At 42.1% G+C, this 18553-nt stretch overlaps 3 protein-coding genes across 3 annotated transcripts; 2 read left to right on the forward strand and 1 right to left on the reverse strand.

Moving 5' to 3' along the window:
* Window positions 1-360: 360 nt before the first annotated feature.
* LOC106405396 lies at window positions 361-1194 on the reverse strand. Its single transcript, XM_013845956.3, has one exon. The coding sequence runs from the start codon at window positions 1073-1075 to the stop codon at window positions 491-493; it is 585 nt and encodes a 194-aa protein (XP_013701410.1). The 5' UTR covers window positions 1076-1194; the 3' UTR covers window positions 361-490.
* A 12173-nt stretch (window positions 1195-13367) lies between these two features.
* On the forward strand, window positions 13368-13922 carry LOC125576098. The gene has a single exon (XM_048735455.1). It carries the CDS (start codon window positions 13368-13370, stop codon window positions 13920-13922), a length of 555 nt encoding a protein of 184 aa, XP_048591412.1.
* A 1258-nt stretch (window positions 13923-15180) lies between these two features.
* Window positions 15181-16996, forward strand: LOC125576099. Its single transcript, XM_048735456.1, has 3 exons — window positions 15181-15223; window positions 15293-16224; window positions 16445-16996. Exons 1-3 carry the CDS (start codon window positions 15181-15183, stop codon window positions 16994-16996), a joined length of 1527 nt encoding a protein of 508 aa, XP_048591413.1.
* Window positions 16997-18553: the final 1557 nt, after the last annotated feature.

Genomic DNA, 18553 nt, shown 5'->3' on the forward strand with positions numbered 1-18553 from the left:
CTATAGTGGACTGTTATGGCCGACCTTCTTGATGAATAGAACGATTTTTATGAGCAATTTGGAACATTTACGAGAACATATATATTAGAACAGAGACTTTTAAAATGTTTTTTTAAAGCCAAAACCTTGTTTTATTAATTGAAATCATATGTTACATGAGTTTGCAAAGAATATATGGACAAGAATGATAAAGATTGCACTACAATGGAGATTTAACTGCATTTTGGCTTCGAATGGTGACAGACCACGCCGCTCCGCACTGCCAAAATAGTAATAAAAATATCTACATATATTTATGTATTTATACCCGCACCGTAATTGTTTTGCAGTTGTTCTGCCTTTTACCATTTAGACCCTCTGTTTAAAAAAAATGTTTATTAACCGCAGTGCGATGTCTTTCAAATTTATTGATATATACATTTTTAACAACAACAAAAGAAACTATCTTTTACACAATTATATATTTGAATCAAAGTTGGAGATTTGGACTCTACAACAAGTCTGCCACACTCATAGCATATGTAATATGATTATACACATCTCTGTTGGCGGAGAAAATCGGAGATCTTGCATCGTCTGGATCAACAGACAAAACCATATGACAATAATCAGCTGCGTCACGTGCGAGGCTAAGCTCATCATCGGTCTCATCCAGATCTCCTTTCTCCATCGACCACTCTGCCTTCTTTAGCCCTTCAGCGACAGAATCTTTATAGTTTTCCGCACAACTCTTGAAACATGGTTTCTTTGGAGAACCGATTAGAATCATTGTGCGCTCTGCCTTCTCCATTGCCAAAGACAGAGACACCTTAGCCAACTCAAAGGCAGTTGATGCTGAGGCTGTGTGCCGATTAAAGGTTAGGGATTCTATACATTCTTGTTCTTGGGACGAGATAGATGCAGTACCTTTGCAAGCCTTCGATATCAACAAGGACGGAAATGGGCATGTCGTTCCTTTCATTAGTATCTGGCTAGAAATCATGGATTTTGCGGTTGCAGATGACCATCGCGACAGGAGAAGAAAGGCTACAATATTGATCGTTATGTATGCATAAGAGGAGTAAAAACAAACCATCGTATGTTAACAATGCTTTTCTTTGTTGTTAATGGTTTAATAAGAATACTAGCTTAGAGAATCTAAATATATTGACTTTTGATGTAACCAGAGTTTCCTATGTTTCCGTTAACAATTAGCCGTGAATATTCCACTGTCCATTTTCACACATTTAAGAAAGAAATGCTATTTGTGGCATTGGATTCAATGATCTAGGATAAAAACTGCGTACACCAATTAAAAAAAAATATTTTGTGGAAAAAAAAAGAATAATAAGATTACATGTACATGTAGATTGAAAACTATAAACCAATAATAGTATGACTAAGATATATTATTAATTTAGAATGTTATTAGCTTACCTAAAAATTCTCTTTTAACATATACTAGATGATAAATATAGTCAAAATCTTAGATAATAAAACAAAAACGCTAGCCGCTCAAGAGATGGCGACAGAGATGGCGATATCCAGATCTAGTTGATCTCGACGTCGATCCAGTCCCAACGCGCCCTCGATAGCTTCCTCTCCGGCACAAGGGAGACTACCCCACACTCCTTGTGGCCTTCTTGGATTCGCAGCAACGGAGGAGAAAGATCACTGACGTAGTCCCCAAGACACTGATTCTGTTCTCTGATCGTTTTTTGTAAATACACTCTATGGTGTATTTTATTGATCTCTGCAGTCCAATCATCGTTCTCTCCGTGGCGTGATCTCAAATCTCAGTCTTTGCTGAGATCTCAAGCTGTGATATTCTATCTCTCAGTCTTTGCTGAGTTTTCGTCCAACACCGTAGCGACGGTAGGTAATACTCCATATCGTCATATGGGGTCGTCATTTCGTAACAAGTCGGCTCATCATGCGGACATCAAAGGCAAGGGAATTCTTTATGAAGACGATGATGCGCCAATCAAGTTGGTAGATCGAGATGATTCATTTGCTATTAAAGAATTTGGCTTGACCTTAATCAGAAAGGTCTTAAACCCGAAGAAACAGAACGTTGAGAAGCTACTGCAGACGATGCCTTCACAATGGGGTCTGGCAGAGAGAATCACGGCCAACGATCTAGGGAATGGGAAGTTTTTGTTCAACTTCACAAATGAGGAGGATCTTTACTATGTTATGGCAAAGGGGCCGTTTCATTATAACTTTTGTATGATCGTTTTGGTCCGGTGGGAGCCTATCGTTCATGACGACTACCCGTGGATCATTCCGTTTTGGGTCCAGTTGATCGGGTTTCCTCTCCACCTGTGGACAGACACGAATCTAAAGAATATAGGACGCAGAATTGGTCATATTGATACTATTGAGCTCACGGAAGGACGTATGCTTATTGATGTTGACTCACGATGTCCTTTAAAGTTCTCCCGGAAGGTTGAATATGAAGGTGATGAGGTCACGAGTGAGATTAAGTATGATAAGCTATTTAAACACTGCACCACTTGTGGTATGCTCTCAAATGAGAAAGCGCATTGCCCCTACATCGAGACCGGACAATCCTCAGTCGAGCACTCAGATGTATTCACACGTATGCAGTTACCGGCGTGTCAAAGTGTCTGTGATAGTCAAGGTAAGGACCGTAACAATCATCAGTCTTCGCTGATGAAAAGAGAGATGTATTCTCGCAACTATCGTGAGGTTGAGACAAGGCCAGACCTGCGTAATAGATTACGTGAGAGTCACAATAACTATCCTCGGTCATGGGAGAATGATCGACGTGCTGGAAGTCATGCTGAGAGGATTATTAGGTGAAGGGATGAGTACAAGATGAGTGATAGGTATGGTGGTGGACGTGCACGGCCGGGGCCTTATGATCGCAAAGAAGGACAGTCATTGTAGAAACCCGTTAAAAAAATGATTAGGTCGAAGAATGGATTGTGAGTGAAGCATGAGTTGAGATAAGCTGCTCTACCATTGTTAGAAATGTCTTAGATTGATCAGACGGCAGTTTTGGAAGAATCACATTTTTTTGAAGCACGACGGTTTAGAAGCTCGACGTTTTTGAAGATTGACGTTTCTTCATCGCGAAGTTTTCTCGGGATATCTTCGTATCAGTAAAATATTATTCTGAAGACATTATAAGTCGGAAGCAGGACGGGAATTAAGCAGGATGGGAAGCAAGCACGACGGGATTGAAGCACGACGGGAAAACCCGAAGTTGGGCGAAAACCCTAATTTCGGTATTCCGAAATTCTTTGAGGAAGCCGGAGGCTCGGGAAATATTTTTAAAGGATATCAGACATCATCTGTAGTTTAATAAAAATATTCAGAGAATCAGAATGGGAGCGGAAAAATATTCGGGATTGATCGCGGGTCAGAAATTCACAAGAAGGGTCGAAATCGCGCAAAGGAACCGAGAAGCTCGAGGTGGCTTGATCTAAGGGATAAGAACGTGGTGGCAACTGTCTAACCAGCTTAGTGTCAAGAGAAGCTCGAGGTGTCGTCGTGCATGGAAGCTGCACAGCAGCTTGACATGTAGAAGCACGAGGTGGATCGGCCGAGCACGAGGTGTCTCCGCGCATGCAACCAAAGCATGCTTATCGACATGTGTGAGGATGTGTGGCGCCTTGCATGAGCTCCAGTCATGCAGCCTGACATCTGGGAGGAGTGGTGGCGTCCTGCATGTATCCTGGACATGCAGCCAGCCATGTGGAGCACGAGGTGTCGCCGTGCATGCGTCCGGAGCCATGCTGAGCGACACACGGGCTGCCACCAACCTGAAGCTGATTGGCTGGTGTCTCCTATAAATACCCCACGACCCCTGCTCATTTCTTCAAATCCAGACCTGTGAAAATCAAGTTAAAAACGTGAGAGAAAAGTAGAAAAAGAAAGCAAGTGATTCCGAGCTATTTCGATAGTTTTAGAGAGTTTTCGAGATCAGTTCTCTATTGATTTCGAGTCAGCGCCTTGGGAAGGTTCTGTCCAACTGAAGATCAATCAAGGGAAGATCAGTTCAGATGGGAAGTCAACGTGGCTAGGGAAAGAGAGATAAAGAAAGTGGTCGATCTAGAGTATGGTCGATTCTGAAGACCGATACTCCACCAAAAAGGCCAGTTCCGTCCAATCGATGATTCTATACGATTGTGACGCGGAAGCTCTGTCCATATCTATCCGTCTAGGCCAGTCATATTCTGTGATGGTCAAGTGGAGGTGCCTTCCGGAGTTAGTTCAGTTCCACGGTTTCAGATCAGTCGAAGTTATGCTCGATACTCCGCCGAGAAGTCCGAAGAACTGTCCAGAATCTAGAGGAGGTTCTGTCCGAGTCCAGATCAGCCTGTCGAGGCCTGTCAGCTTCTTCATGGTGAAGCCAAGGTTGTGTCCAAGACAAGATCAGTCCAGTCCAGTCAAGTCAAGTCGTCCATTGTGTTTTGGCCAAGTCGTCTCCGATCAACCAGCTGCTTATCGGCAAAGAACACTGTGAGTTATGATCAATTGATTGCTGACTTGTTTTCATGCAGGTTCCCGTTACTTGGAAGTTGGATCATGGCAGGAGGCCAAGTCTAACTGAGTAACGGTTTGATTAGTTAATAGTAGAGTATTAGTTGCTTGAGTTGATAGCATGCTTAGTTTTTGCTTGGGAATCATAGTAGCATGCTAATGGTTAGGTTGATTGGTTAGTTAGCGAATGTTGAATGCTTGCTTGTTAATTAATGCTTGTTGATTGAGGTTAGTCAGCTCTTGGTAAGGGAGTGACTAACTGGTTGAGTTTTTTAGTGATGATATTGTTGTTAGTGTTGTAGAGTTAGAGTGTGATGCCATATAGCTTGTGTGTAACCCACCATGCTAGGCATGTTTGCGGTGGATTAGTGTTTCCTCGACCTCGTACCCAGTGGGTTTAAGGAAACCCCTTATTCGCTGGATCGAGAGCACTCAGAGAGACGGGGTCATGGCCTATGGCTGAGTGGTTACACGGACGGGGTAGTGACTGGCAGTGACCCGACTGTACTGGGGCTGTCTCGTGGTGACCCGACCGTACTGTGGGCCGCGATCGTCGTGTAACAACCGGCAGTGGCCCGACTGTACTGGGGCTGTCGCGCGGTGACCCGACTGTACTATGGGCCGCGTTCGGTTGAAAGTTCCTTCTTCTGGCCTTTGTGGTAGGGAGATAGGATATTGCCGAGGATAGAGGAGGAACACTAAGTCACAAAGGGCCCTAGTTATAGTGTAGATATTGTAGAGGGTTGTTGAACCCTAGATTGAGTTGAGTTTGAGTTTAAGTGGTTAGCTAGTCATTAGCGGTTATGATTTCATATCGTTAGTTATCTAGCTATTATTATCCGCTGCGTATTTCAGATATTGCTTGTTGTTATGGAATTGTGCTATTAGGTGAACCTCTCACTTTAGATTGTTTGGGGTGGGATAGCGAGAGGTTGTATTTGTTACATGGGGATCATAATTCACTGAGTAACATTAGGTTACTCATCCAACTCCGTTGTCCTTTTTGCAGGTCGCTTTAGGTAAGGGTGATCGGATAGCTTGGTGCTGGACATTAGGACCGCCGGTGTAGATTTTCATGCCTTTTGTAAACGGTATTGAGTTATTTGTTTTGTTGGCTCGATTTGGCATTAGGCCGGGCCCAGTCTCGAATTATTCAATGTATGAATATTTCTTGAATCAATAAAAGTAATCGTTTTATATGCGCTTCATGAGTACTCTGATATTTGACTAGTCCGGTCTAACACAACGTTAGGTCGTAGTACGGGTTGAAAAGCCTTAGGCCACGATTTAACGGAAAACGCTAACTCTAGGTACGGGTTGCAAAGCCTTATGCCTTGACGCAGCGGGACGAGTTAGTGGATGAACTGGTCTAGGTCGTGGAGTAAAGTTTGTGACTCTGACAGGATTGTCCCTAGCCCGTCACGTAGCGCTTCCGGACCATGGTGTTGGGTTGGACGGTCAGTCATGTTCTTGTTTGATTGTTGGCTGGCCGGTTGGCCTTTCATCTCTAACCCTTGGTGTGGGGGTCGTCCGTCGGTCATGTTCTTGTTTGATTGTTGGCCGGTGGGTCGACCTATGCTTAGGACGGTTCGGGGGTGTTACAGAGGTGGTATCAGAGCATGGTTTCGTCCATGCTTCTGGAACTCATGATTTAATCGGTTTTAAATATTTTTCGAGTCAAATTGAGTCACAAAAGGCATTAGGGAAACCGGTCACGTCCAGCGATAGGATTTGTGGTTATAGGAATTAGGATTGAGATAGTAGAATCTAGAATTGCTAGGCTGCTTGGTTAGAACTGTTAAGTTGTTGGTTAGCATTGCTAGGTTGTTTGGTTAGCATTGCTAGGTTGTTGTTAGTAGACTATTGGGATTAGTTGTCTACTAACTTGCATGTGAGGTGTTCTTTTGAGTTGCAGCGAGTAAGTGTGTTTGTTGATCGGAACTTTAAGGGATGAAACCTTAAAGTGGAGGGAGTTCGAGGCCAAACCCAAACCCGAAGCAAAGAGAGGAGAGACAGGTTCAGAAGGACTGGACAGTGGTATGGACTGGACAGATGGGAGGAAACAAGACTTCGTTTGGGAAGGACTTCATCAGTATTTGGGAAGACGAAGATCAAGAAAGGATTCGAGGAATCTGGACAAGATAGTATCATGGGCAATGAAGGTGTTATGGCAGAATAAGAGAAAGAGGACGACTCAGTCAAGAGATATGAAGACGAGTGTGGAGACCTTGAAAAGGACACTCAAGGAACAATTGTGGACAGAGTAAAGAGGTTATGGAGACGCTTGGAGAATGTTGTGAAGACGACCAATTTCCCAACTAAGAATTCGAGGACGAATTCTATTAAGGGGGGGAGAATGTAGAAACCCGTTAAAAAAATGATTAGGTCGAAGAATGGATTGTGAGTGAAGCATGAGTTGAGATAAGCTGCTCTACCATTGTTAGAAATGTCTTAGATTGATCAGACGGCAGTTTTGGAAGAATCACATTTTTGAAGCACGACGGTTTAGAAGCTCGACGTTTTTGAAGATTGACGTTTCTTCATCGCGAAGTTTTCTCGGAATATCTTCGTATCAGTAAAATATTATTCTGAAGACATTATAAGTCGGAAGCAGGACGGGAATTAAGCAGGACGGGAAGCAAGCACGACGGGATTGAAGCACGACGGGAAAACCCGAAGTTGGGCGAAAACCCTAATTTCGGTATTCCAAAATTCTTTGAGGAAGCCGGAGGCTCGGGAAATATTTTTAAAGGATATCAGACATCATCTGTAGTTTAATAAAAATATTCAGAGAATCAGAATGGGAGCGGAAAAATATTCGGGATTGATCGCGGGTCAGAAATTCACAAGAAGGGTCGAAATCGCGCAAAGGAACCGAGAAGCTCGAGGTGGCTTGATCTAAGGGATAAGAACGTGGTGGCAACTGTCTAACCAGCTTAGTGTCAAGAGAAGCTCGAGGTGTCGTCGTGCATGGAAGCTGCACAGCAGCTTGACATGTAGAAGCACGAGGTGGATCGGCCAAGCACGAGGTGTCTCCGCGCATGCAACCAAAGCATGCTGATCGACATATGTGAGGATGTGTGGCGCCTTGCATGAGCTCCAGTCATGCAGCCTGACATCTGGAAGGAGTGGTGGCGTCCTGCATGTATCCTGGACATGCAGCCAGCCATGTGGAGCACGAGGTGTCGCCGTGCATGCGTCCGGAGCCATGCTGAACGACACACGGGCTGCCACCAACCTGAAGCTGATTGGCTGGTGTCTCCTATAAATACCCCACGACCCCTGCTCTTTTCTTCAAATCCAGACCTGTGAAAATCAAGTTAAAAATGTGAGAGAAAAGTAGAAAAAGAAAGCAAGTGATTCCGAGCTATTTCGATAGTTTTAGAGAGTTTTCGAGATCAGTTCTCTATTGATTTCGAGTCAGCGCCTTGGGAAGGTTCTGTCCAACTGAAGATCAATCAAGGGAAGATCAGTTCAGATGGGAAGTCAACGTGGCTAGGGAAAGAGAGATAAAGAAAGTGGTCGATCTAGAGTATGGTCGATTCTGAAGACCGATACTCCACCAAGAAGGCCAGTTCCGTCCAATCGATGATTCTATACGATTGTGACGCGGAAGCTCTGTCCATATCTATCCGTCCAGGCCAGTCATATTCTGTGATGGTCAAGTGGAGATGCCTTCCGGAGTTAGTTCAGTTCCACGGTTTCAGATCAGTCGAAGTTATGCTCGATACTCCGCCGAGAAGTCCGAAGAACTGTCCAGAATCTAGAGGAGGTTCTGTCCGAGTCCAGATCAGCCTGTCGAGGCCTGTCAGCTTCTTCATGGTGAAGCCAAGGTTGTGTCCAAGACAAGATCAGTCCAGTCCAGTCAAGTCAAGTCGTCCATTGTGTTTTGGCCAAGTCCTCTCCGATCAACCAGCTGCTTATCGGCAAAGAACACTGTGAGTTATGATCAATTGATTGCTGACTTGTTTTCATGCAGGTTCCCGTTACTTGGAAGTTGGATCATGGCAGGAGGCCAAGTCTAACTGAGTAACGGTTTGATTAGTTAATAGTAGAGTATTAGTTGCTTGAGTTGATAGCATGCTTAGTTTTTGCTTGGGAATCATAGTAGCATGCTAATGGTTAGGTTGATTGGTTAGTTAGCGAATGTTGAATGCTTGCTTGTTAATTAATGCTTGTTGATTGAGGTTAGTCAGCTCTTGGTAAGGGAGTGACTAACTGGTTGAGTTGTTTAGTGATGATATTGTTGTTAGTGTTGTAGAGTTAGAGTGTGATGCCATATAGCTTGTGTGTAACCCACCATGCTAGGCATGTTTGAGGTGGATTAGTGTTTCCTCGACCTCGTACCCAGTGGGTTTAAGGAAACCCCTTATTCGCTGGATCGAGAGCACTCAGAGAGACGGGGTCATGGCCTATGGCTGAGTGGTTACACGGACGGGGTAGTGACTGGCAGTGACCCGACTGTACTGGGGCTGTCTCGTGGTGACCCGACCGTACTGTGGGCCGCGATCGTCGTGTAACAACCGGCAGTGGCCCGACTGTACTGGGGCTGTCGCGCGGTGACCCGACTGTACTGTGGGCCGCGTTCGGTTGAAAGTTCCTTCTTCTGGCCTTTGTGGTAGGGAGATAGGATATTGCCGAGGATAGAGGAGGAACACTAAGTCACAAAGGGCCCTAGTTATAGTGTAGATACTGTAGAGGGTTGTTGAACCCTAGATTGAGTTGAGTTTGAGTTTAAGTGGTTAGCTAGTCATTAGCGGTTATGATTTCATATCGTTAGTTATCTAGCTATTATTATCCGCTGCGTATTTCAGATATTGCTTGTTGTTATGGAATTGTGCTATTAGGTGAACCTCTCACTTTAGATTGTTTGGGGTGGGATAGCGAGAGGTTGTATTTGTTAGATGGGGATCATAATTCACTGAGTAACATTAGGTTACTCATCCAACTCCGTTGTCCTTTTTGCAGGTCGCTTTAGGTAAGGGTGATCGGATAGCTTGGTGCTGGACATTAGGACCGCCGGTGTAGATTTTCATGCCTTTTGTAAACGGTATTGAGTTATTTGTTTTGTTGGCTCGATTTGGCATTAGGCCGGGCCCAGTCTCGAATTATTCAATGTATGAATATTTCTTGAATCAATAAAAGTAATCGTTTTATATGCGCTTCATGAGTACTCTGATATTTGACTAGTCCGGTCTAACACAACGTTAGGTCGTAGTACGGGTTGAAAAGCCTTAGGCCTCGATTTAACGGAAAACGCTAACTCTAGGTACGGGTTGCAAAGCCTTATGCCTTGACGCAGCGGGACGAGTTAGTGGATGAACTGGTCTAGGTCGTGGAGTAAAGTTTGTGACTCTGACAGGATTGTCCCTAGCCCGTCACGTAGCGCTTCCGGACCATGGTGTTGGGTTGGACGGTCAGTCATGTTCTTGTTTGATTGTTGGCTGGCCGGTTGGCCTTTCATCTCCAACCCTTGGTGTGGGTCGTCCGTCGGTCATGTTCTTGTTTGATTGTTGGCCGGTGGGTCGACCTATGCTTAGGACGGTTCGGGGGTGTTACAGTCATGGCGAGATAAATCAAAACCAGTTAACATAACTAATGTGGAACAGAACAATGAGATTGTTCCATATGAACATCTCTCCAGCGCGGGACCTTTGGCTCCTTTGAGCATTGGTGATGATCTGTTGAGCAGTAAGGAAAACAAAGAGATATCAACTGGTACTAGGAAGCTGGCAAGTGCCATTGTCACTCCGTCAAGATTGGGATCTACAGATAACGTGACGGTTCGGAGTAGGGCTGTTGATGTGGCGGATGGAAGGACTCTTACGTTCTCTCCACAAGCGAAGGAACCCATAGATGATCATATTATTGGAGCTTTAAGTGATATGGAGCTTGTGGATCAACAGGGTAGCGGAATGATGGATACTGATGTTATTGAAGATGATCTCTTGGGTATTGAACTTATGGAGATGGAAGGAGATGATCCATTGAAAGTTGATCGTGTTAATGCTGACTTCACAAAGGTGATGGGTTCAATTTATGAGAAAAGGACGGTGAAGCATAATAAGCTTGGCGTCAGGAGAGGTGTCCTGTTGGGTAGCTCAAGCCGGAAGTTCGAGATCCTCCGTCGGGGTTCTCCAAGCAAACGCACGGCTCGTTCTGGTTCACTTGTATCAGAGAGACCTGAGAAGTCGAGATGATACCGGTCAGGTTCAAAAAAGGAATCAAATGGTTCTAAAGGTGATGGTTCCAAACGTGATGGTTCGATGAGTTCCAAAAACTCATCACACCGATATCAATGAGGACACTCAGTTGGAACTGTCGAGGGATTGGAAACGACCTCACAGTTCGACGCCTTACGGAGACGTGTCAGAAGCATCGCCCATGACTTGTGTTTCTTTCTGAGACGAAGAATAGGAGGCTGCTGTTGCAAGACATTCAGACCGACTTAGACTTTGATCACTTGTTTACCGTTGAGCCACTTGGCCTTAGCGGAGGTCTAGCTATTTTATTTATGAATGAATTCCAAGTTAATGTTTAATTTTCAAATAACAGAATGATTGACATTGAGGCAGTCATTGATGGAATAAAAGTTTTCATGACGTTTGTTTATGGAGACCATGTATTAGAACGTAGGGAACAAGTATGGGAACGTCTTACGCGTTTCTCGATAACACGAAATGTACCTTGGTTCATGATAGGTGATTTTAACGAAATAACGGATCACAGTGAGAAAGAGGGAGGACGAAAGCGATCTGATAGATCCTTCTTGCCTTTCAAGCAGATGCTAAGCCACTGCGGAATGCTGGAATTTCCATTTACTGGTAATAAGCTTTCATGGGTGGGGAAAAAATCAAGAGGAACAACTGTTAGATGCAGATTGGATAGAGCGGTGGGTAATGAGGATTGGCATGAAAAGTTTCCTCACACCGCAACTAAGTACCTTAGGCTGTGGGGATCGGATCATCGTCCGATCCTTGCAGATATTCTCACAAAGCCAGTCAGGAAAAAGAAAAAAATTTAAATTTGATAAGCGGTGGCTGGATAATGAGGAACTAAGGAATGTCATTCTGGAAGGTTGGAAGTCAGAGGATCTGCCTCCCAAAGCGAATATAATGGATCATATTGCTAGCTGTAGAAAAGCGTTGAGTCAATGGAGGAGACAAAACAATGTGAATTCGGCAAAGCTAGTCGAGGAGCTCAAGGAGAAGGTGGAGGGACTGTATTTGAATGATGATGCTACTACAGAGGAGAAATATAAACGTCTGTCTAGTATATATTCACCAGCTCGGTCTAAAAATCATCTAAGTTTAGAAGAACAAAACAAATTACTTATTTCACCAGTTTTGATAATATCTGAATCCGAACGGGTAATATCCGAACCCGAATGGATATTCGAAGATGGTTAACATAAGTATACTTAACCCTATATTTTTAGTTTACTTCTCTAATTTTACTCAAAATATTTATATTAATGATCTTTATTGCTCAAAATTAGATAATAAACATATAATTTTGGACAAAATCATTTGCTACTCACTTAAAATACATATCAAGCTATTGTTTTTTGCATTAACAAAAGTTGCATTTAAAATTTCAAAACAACAGGTAAATTAGTATCTTTCTGTTTTTAAAGTTTTATCTCCAAATCTTTTAATAGTTTAATCTTTTAAAAATGAGAAAACTGGTTAAGTTAAATATATTCTAAATACAAAAAATTAAAAAAAATGAATAATTTATTTATTTTTTCTTCAAAATTTAAATATCCAAACCTGACCAAAATATCCGAACCCAACTCGAAGTGTACAAATACCCGAACGTGTTCTACACCTTTATACTGAAATATATGATACGAACCCGAACGTGTATCCGAGCGCCCTCCCCTACGATATATGATCATTTGTATCTTGTTTGAACAAAAAAAAGTTAAACCATTGATCACAAAATTTTCAATATGAGACTTTTACATTTTAGTATTTTATAGTCGTTTTTAAACATTCAAAATGTAACATATAAGAAAAAATCTAAATTTTTTATTATATGCTTAATGTGATTGTTTAATTTTCGTTTAATAGTATAAAATTAAATAAAAAGGAGAGAGGTTGAAAAATTGTTATCAAATATGTATTATTCATAATCATTAATTGTCATGTATATGTTAACCATATTAGGTAATTCCGTGTTTGGAGAGACAACTGGCTCTCTTCGTCACAACAGCGCTGTCCTATAGGGCCCCCAAAACGAGAAGACCAGAACCTGCTGGTCGCTGATCTCATCCTCCCAAATGCAGCAGGGTGGAATACAGAGAAGATAAAGCTCCTTGTACCTCAGTATGAGGTGGACATTAGGAAACTTGTCCCAAGTGAGAACTCTATGCCTGATGAGCTGGTCTGGTTACTAGAGAAATCAGGAACCTACACTACAAAATCGGGTTATGCTGTGGCAAAACTGAACGTTGAAGGCAAGCAGGATGGTTTTGACTGGAGGAACTATGTTTGGAATGTTGCTTGCTCCCCAAAGATCCGACAGTTCTTCTGGAAACTAAAGCATGAAGCCTTGGCTGTAGGAGAGTCTCTCATTAAGAGGGGAATGCAAGTGGAAGGAAAATGTAAAAGATGTGGGGAGATAGAATCGAGTGCACATGTCATGTTCTTATGCCCCTTTGCAAGGGGAGTATGGGCCTGCTGCCCTTCCTTATTTACTCCTCACATCGCAGCGAACCAGTCAATTGATGAAAGCTTGAGTCATGTTCTCGGATGATCAATCTTCCTCCGACTGGGCTTCAAGTTCCTCTCTATCCATGGGTGTTGTGGGCATTGTGGACCAGTAGAAACCAATTATGCTTTGAAGACAAGTCTTTCTCGGAAACAGAGGTTATGGGCAAGGCCATCAGGAGTGCCTTGGAATGGCAAAACTCCCAGGCTAGCAAAATCCCCTCTGCTTCGTCTAAAGACTGTCCTACAAAGAAAGCTCCACCGCAATCTCAGGGTATGGAAAACGCCTTCTCCTGCTATTCAGATGCTGCTTGGAATAGTAATTCTTGTGCAGGAGGTTTGGGCTGGATCTGCTATAAACCGGATGGAACAAAGTTGCTTCAGGGCTCTTCGGCGCACCAAATTATTGCCTCTGTACTGGTTGCGGAAGCCCTATCTCTAAACGCAGCCATTAAAGCAGCTATCGCACATGGTGCAAAAGACTTGGTCTGTTTCTCAGACTCAAAAAGTCTAATCTCTCTGATCACAGGAAACATGTCTGTGATCTCACTTCAAGGGATCCTCCATGACATCGGCGTGTTGAGCCGGTCCCTATCATCTATCTCGTTTAAGTTCGTTAGTAGGAATGGTAATGTTGATGCTGATAGTCTAGCTAAATCAGCTCTGTTTTCTGTTTCAAATTCCCCCTCTGGGATTGTGAACGATGTTCCTAGTTAAATGAATGAAGTTGCAAGGTTTGACCAAAAAAAAAAATTAGGTAATTCCGTAGGTTTTATTTAAGGAAAGAACAAATATTCTTTTGTACACCACTAATTAATTTGATAGTTAGTTTAATAAAAAAACATAATATATGTTTGTAAGGACCAACTTATTTTTCTAAAAATTCTAAAAATCATTCTCATAATAACATGTGGCTACGAAAAGAATTATTTCATACGTGGCTATGAAAAGAAATATTTTAATAAAATAAAAAGAATAATTTCATATATTATTATGTATCTATTAAATTTTATATTTTAATAAAATAAAAAGAATTATTTCATGAGAAAAGGACTAGGATAGCACCAAAGCAAGTTTTTGTTCCCAAACTAGCACTCAAGGCTCAAAGTCACAAAAATAGGTTTCATTAAAAAGGTAAATATACACTTCTACCCCTTGGGTTAATTAATCCAAACCTTAGGGTTTAGAGTTACGGGGTGGAGTTTTAGAATCAGGGTTTAAAATTTTCTAAAATAAAAAATAAATACTAAAAAATTAAAAAAAAACAGTTTCAAAAAGTATTTTTGAATTATAAAAATAAAATTTGAAAAAACAATAAAAAAGAAATTTTGAAAAAAAAAATTTCAAAAAAACAAAATTATAAAAAATTTCGAATCTGAAAACATATAATCTGAAACTATAAAAATTTATTTTTTTCATTTTTTATTTTTATTTTATTTGTTTTTATTTATTTTTGTTTGTTTATTTAATTTTAAACTCAAGGTATTAGGGATATTTTACCCTTTAATGAATGTCATTTTTGTGACTTTCTCTTTCTAGTGTCATTTTTGAGATAAAAACTCAAAAGATGCTATTATTGACAATTGCCCTAATTTCATATGTTATTATATATTGATTAAATTTTAGAGTTATTTTCACTCTAAGGCAGTTTCCATGTTTCTATGTCATAAAAAGGCACTTCCCGCTACTGGGGCAGTTTCCATGTGAAAAGACTCAACTTGCCCTTAGCAAGACCTAACCGGCTTGTCCCTTTTCTCGTTTCTTAGTTTGGTTGTTTGAATTTCAAAATTTAAAATCCGTGTGATGGCTCCACAGGCGAAAGAAAACCCAGTTTCTATTAATATAAATCTCAAAGACGGATTTGTAAGGATAATTATTCACTTTCATCTTTGCTTTTATAGAGACCAGAAGGAGAAAACGAAGAGGCGATAACGGGGGTAAAAATCGACGGCGAGGTGCAGCGACGATAAACGAGATGTCTCGATGGCGGAATCTGCGTGGTAAAGAGATTGCCGAAGGTTAGTAAAACACATTCCCCCCCCTCTTAGTTTGATTTAGTTTTCTTGTGTATTTGGGCCTGAATATAGTTGTCTCTTATTTTGATTGGAGCAGCGGAGGTAGAGGTGTACCGGCTAGGCTACCGGAGACGTTATTTGCGATGGATCGCTACCCATGCGAGAGAATCAACATGTACTCGACTATAGATTATCTACTGTGCGTTAGAGACGCACTAAACGGCACCGAGGAGATGGCGATGTTGTTGAGGTCTTGCTTTGGAAGCCTTTTTAGGTTGCCGGTCAGGAGGTTGCTGATGGGGAAAGTGATAGACGGGATGCTGACTAGGCAGGTGTTAACGAAGAAGAAATATGAGTTGTGGCCGGTTTTTGGTGGAAACCCCTTTAGATTTTCTTTGGTGGAGTTTGGGGAGGTGACTGGGTTGCCCTGTGGCGAGTTCGAAGAGGGTTATAGCATCGACTACGAATTGCTGGCAACGGAGGAGAACTACATGTACTGGGAAAGGTTGATTGGTCCTGACCGGGATGTGACAATCGAAGAGCTTGCAGCGATGGTTGTAGGCGACACGGTGATGTCGGCCTCGCGCAAGTTGAGGTTGTGTTTAATAATAATTGTTGACGGTGTGCTAGTGCCTACATCTCAAAAACAGAACCCGAGTCTGAAACATGTGAATCTTGTGAAGAATCTCAAGAAGTTCCTTGCTTTTCAGTGGGGAAGGAAGTCGTTTTCGTGGGCAATAAGGACGATGAACCCAGTTCCAAAAGTGATGGGTAAGTGCGAGGATCCAAATGGCAATTTTTGTAAGAAGCCGAGGCAGAAGAATATTAGGATTCTGGGTTTTCCGCTGGCGTTGCAGTTGGTGGCGTTTGAACTTATTCCCCAGTTGCTCAAACAAGCACGCGGTGATGATAGCACTACATTGCTTACTTTCCCGGGGCAGGTATTGCCACAGCATGCAGGGTTGACTGTGGTTGATTTGCGCAAAGCAGAGCATGATGTGGGGGTAAGGACTTTGTTTTATGTTTCTTGTTCTTAGATGTTTAGTAGTTATTGTACCCTGGTACAATAATATAGTGTACATGAAAAGGTTTATGTTCCCGTGTATTTGTATTATAGTTGTACACTAATACTTGTAGCGTGTACATAACAAAACCGTGCATGCGTAGTTGTACACATGGACATATAAAATACTAAACGGGTTTTATACGATTTCCCTTTTGCAGTTGGTTGTGCAGCCAATGATGGAGATCAGTGGTACGGATGACGAGCGATGGGCAGCCTGGGATGATGAAAAGTATGACAAAAAAAAGGACAATATGCTTGGGATGATAAAAAGTGGGCATGTGTTTAGCAAGGGTGATTGGGGCAGCGGCGATGGAGGGGATCCAATTTACAAGCACCGTGAGAAAGTGAATGCTAAGAAGCAGAAGGCCACAGCGCACGTTGGAGTTACTGAAGAACCAGTTTTAAAGCAGAGACATGTCAGTGGTTATTTCAGACGTGGAGCTATGGTGGATGCAGAGCAGTATAGGAGGATGGAGGCGGATGTCCAAGAACTGGTGTTAGAAGTTCAGCAGCTCAAAAACGTGGTGGAGAAACAAGGTAGGAAGTTCGAGAAATGGAAGACCTTTGTTAAGGGGAAGAGTGCAATAAAAAAACAAGGGAATATTAAGAGTAGGACCAAGAGAAGAACCGTAGAGGGAAGGAAAGGAACCGAACGACGTTCCCAAGACGAGGAGTCGGAGGACGACTGTGACACCCCCGATCGTAGATAACCGGAAATGACACAGTCGATGTTCCCTGATGGTCGACCCGAGGTTCTCGAAATAAATCCGATCACCTTAGACCAGCAACCAAAGAACAAAGACACTCCTATCGGATATTACTCTAGGCTTTTCAACCCAATAAAGCAATCTTCGAAAGTTAGTTCGTCCCGGACAAGGACTAATATCATATGAGAACTCGTGATTTATAAACATCTTTTATACATTATTTATTTTCTTTAAACATCTTACAAAGTGTTATAGTTTTATCCTATGGCCTATCGCCCAACAATGTTTTAACTAAATATACATCAAAAGGTACGTTGCAAGGACAACAAAATACTACCGCTGGTTGGCTGCTCTTTCCGTCCAAAAGAGTAAAGTGTCTCCCGCCTAAGGGTTACCTGCACACACGAATGAGTCATGAGCAACTAGTTTACTCAGTGAATCTAGAATCAAAACACAATCAATAATAAACCAAACAATTATCAAATGGATATACATGATCATGCAAGTACTAGTACTATACTCTAGTATATCATTCATCATTGTGAATTCTTATTTTAAACATCACTTCCACAACACTCGCCCGGTACTAAACTCATATAATACAATATATATACTAGACCCGAGAAACCACAAAGGCTAACCGAGACTAGTGAGTTAGCATCACCATCATTGTCGAATGTTCGGTATGAACAATCCGACACTGCATCGTCATGCAGTACACAGTTTTCAGGGAGCTACCCCATCATCGTGTCTTCATGACCTTGTTTCGTTCGCAGGACCAAGTCACGGTAATGCGGGGACATTAGTGATAGTGAATAGGGTCAACGATCTATTTCCCCACGAGAAATATCATATAGCATCAGATCCCCACTAAGCTATAACCTCGTGCTAAATCTCCATGAATCGATAGTTTTAAACCAATTTATCCCCGAATCAATAGTTCAAAACTTAATTATCCATAGACATTGGTTTTTATCGGTTTATTTTTAACCAAACATTTTAAACCAACTAAACCAAAACAAAAGCCTATTAAGTTAAACAAAAGAAAATTTTGGTCATCCTCTTCACGAGACATCTTCTCCCTCTTCACCATAGCCATTAACCTACCATGGCAGAAAACTTATCATCTCTCATGATATTAAACTAAGTGTTTTGGAGATCGGTTTCTTTCTTCTCAACCACATTAACCATATACGATGTCTTTTCTCCGCCTCTAACCCATCCCACACTGCCTCGGAGCATCTCCACAATCTCACCACCTCCGCCATGTTCACCGTAAATCATTATCATCTATGCTTACACAGCAGCTGCATTTGACTCTCTCTCCGATTAGATCTTCAAATCTTGTCGCTCAGTTTCTCCATCTGTTCTCGAGCATCCAAAGACGAGAGCTTTTCTAAAGCAAGTTCGGTCTCCCCTGTTTCTTCATTGTTAAAGAGCTCAAGTGTTGTTCATCATCATCACCTTCCGGCTGATTGCTGTTCATCATCATCAACTTACATTGGATTGTTGGAGCCTAAAATGTTTGGATTTTGAGAGACAGATTCATTACTTGACTGA

The sequence above is a fragment of the Brassica napus genome, chromosome A7 (genome assembly GCF_020379485.1).
Source record: "Brassica napus cultivar Da-Ae chromosome A7, Da-Ae, whole genome shotgun sequence".
Classification (NCBI taxonomy): Eukaryota; Viridiplantae; Streptophyta; class Magnoliopsida; order Brassicales; family Brassicaceae; genus Brassica; species Brassica napus.

Coding starts and splice junctions, on each gene's coding strand:
- LOC125576098 (XM_048735455.1), top strand. CDS start 13,368: ATGGGCAAGGCCATCAGGAGTGCCTTGGAATGGCAAAACTCCCAGGCT.
- LOC106405396 (XM_013845956.3), bottom strand. CDS start 1,075: ATGGTTTGTTTTTACTCCTCTTATGCATACATAACGATCAATATTGTA.
- LOC125576099 (XM_048735456.1), top strand. CDS start 15,181: ATGTCTCGATGGCGGAATCTGCGTGGTAAAGAGATTGCCGAAG. Junction 15,224..15,292: donor TGGTAAAGAGATTGCCGAAG/GTTAGTAAAACA, acceptor GCCTGAATATAG/TTGTCTCTTATTTTGATTGG. Junction 16,225..16,444: donor AAGCAGAGCATGATGTGGGG/GTAAGGACTTTG, acceptor TCCCTTTTGCAG/TTGGTTGTGCAGCCAATGAT.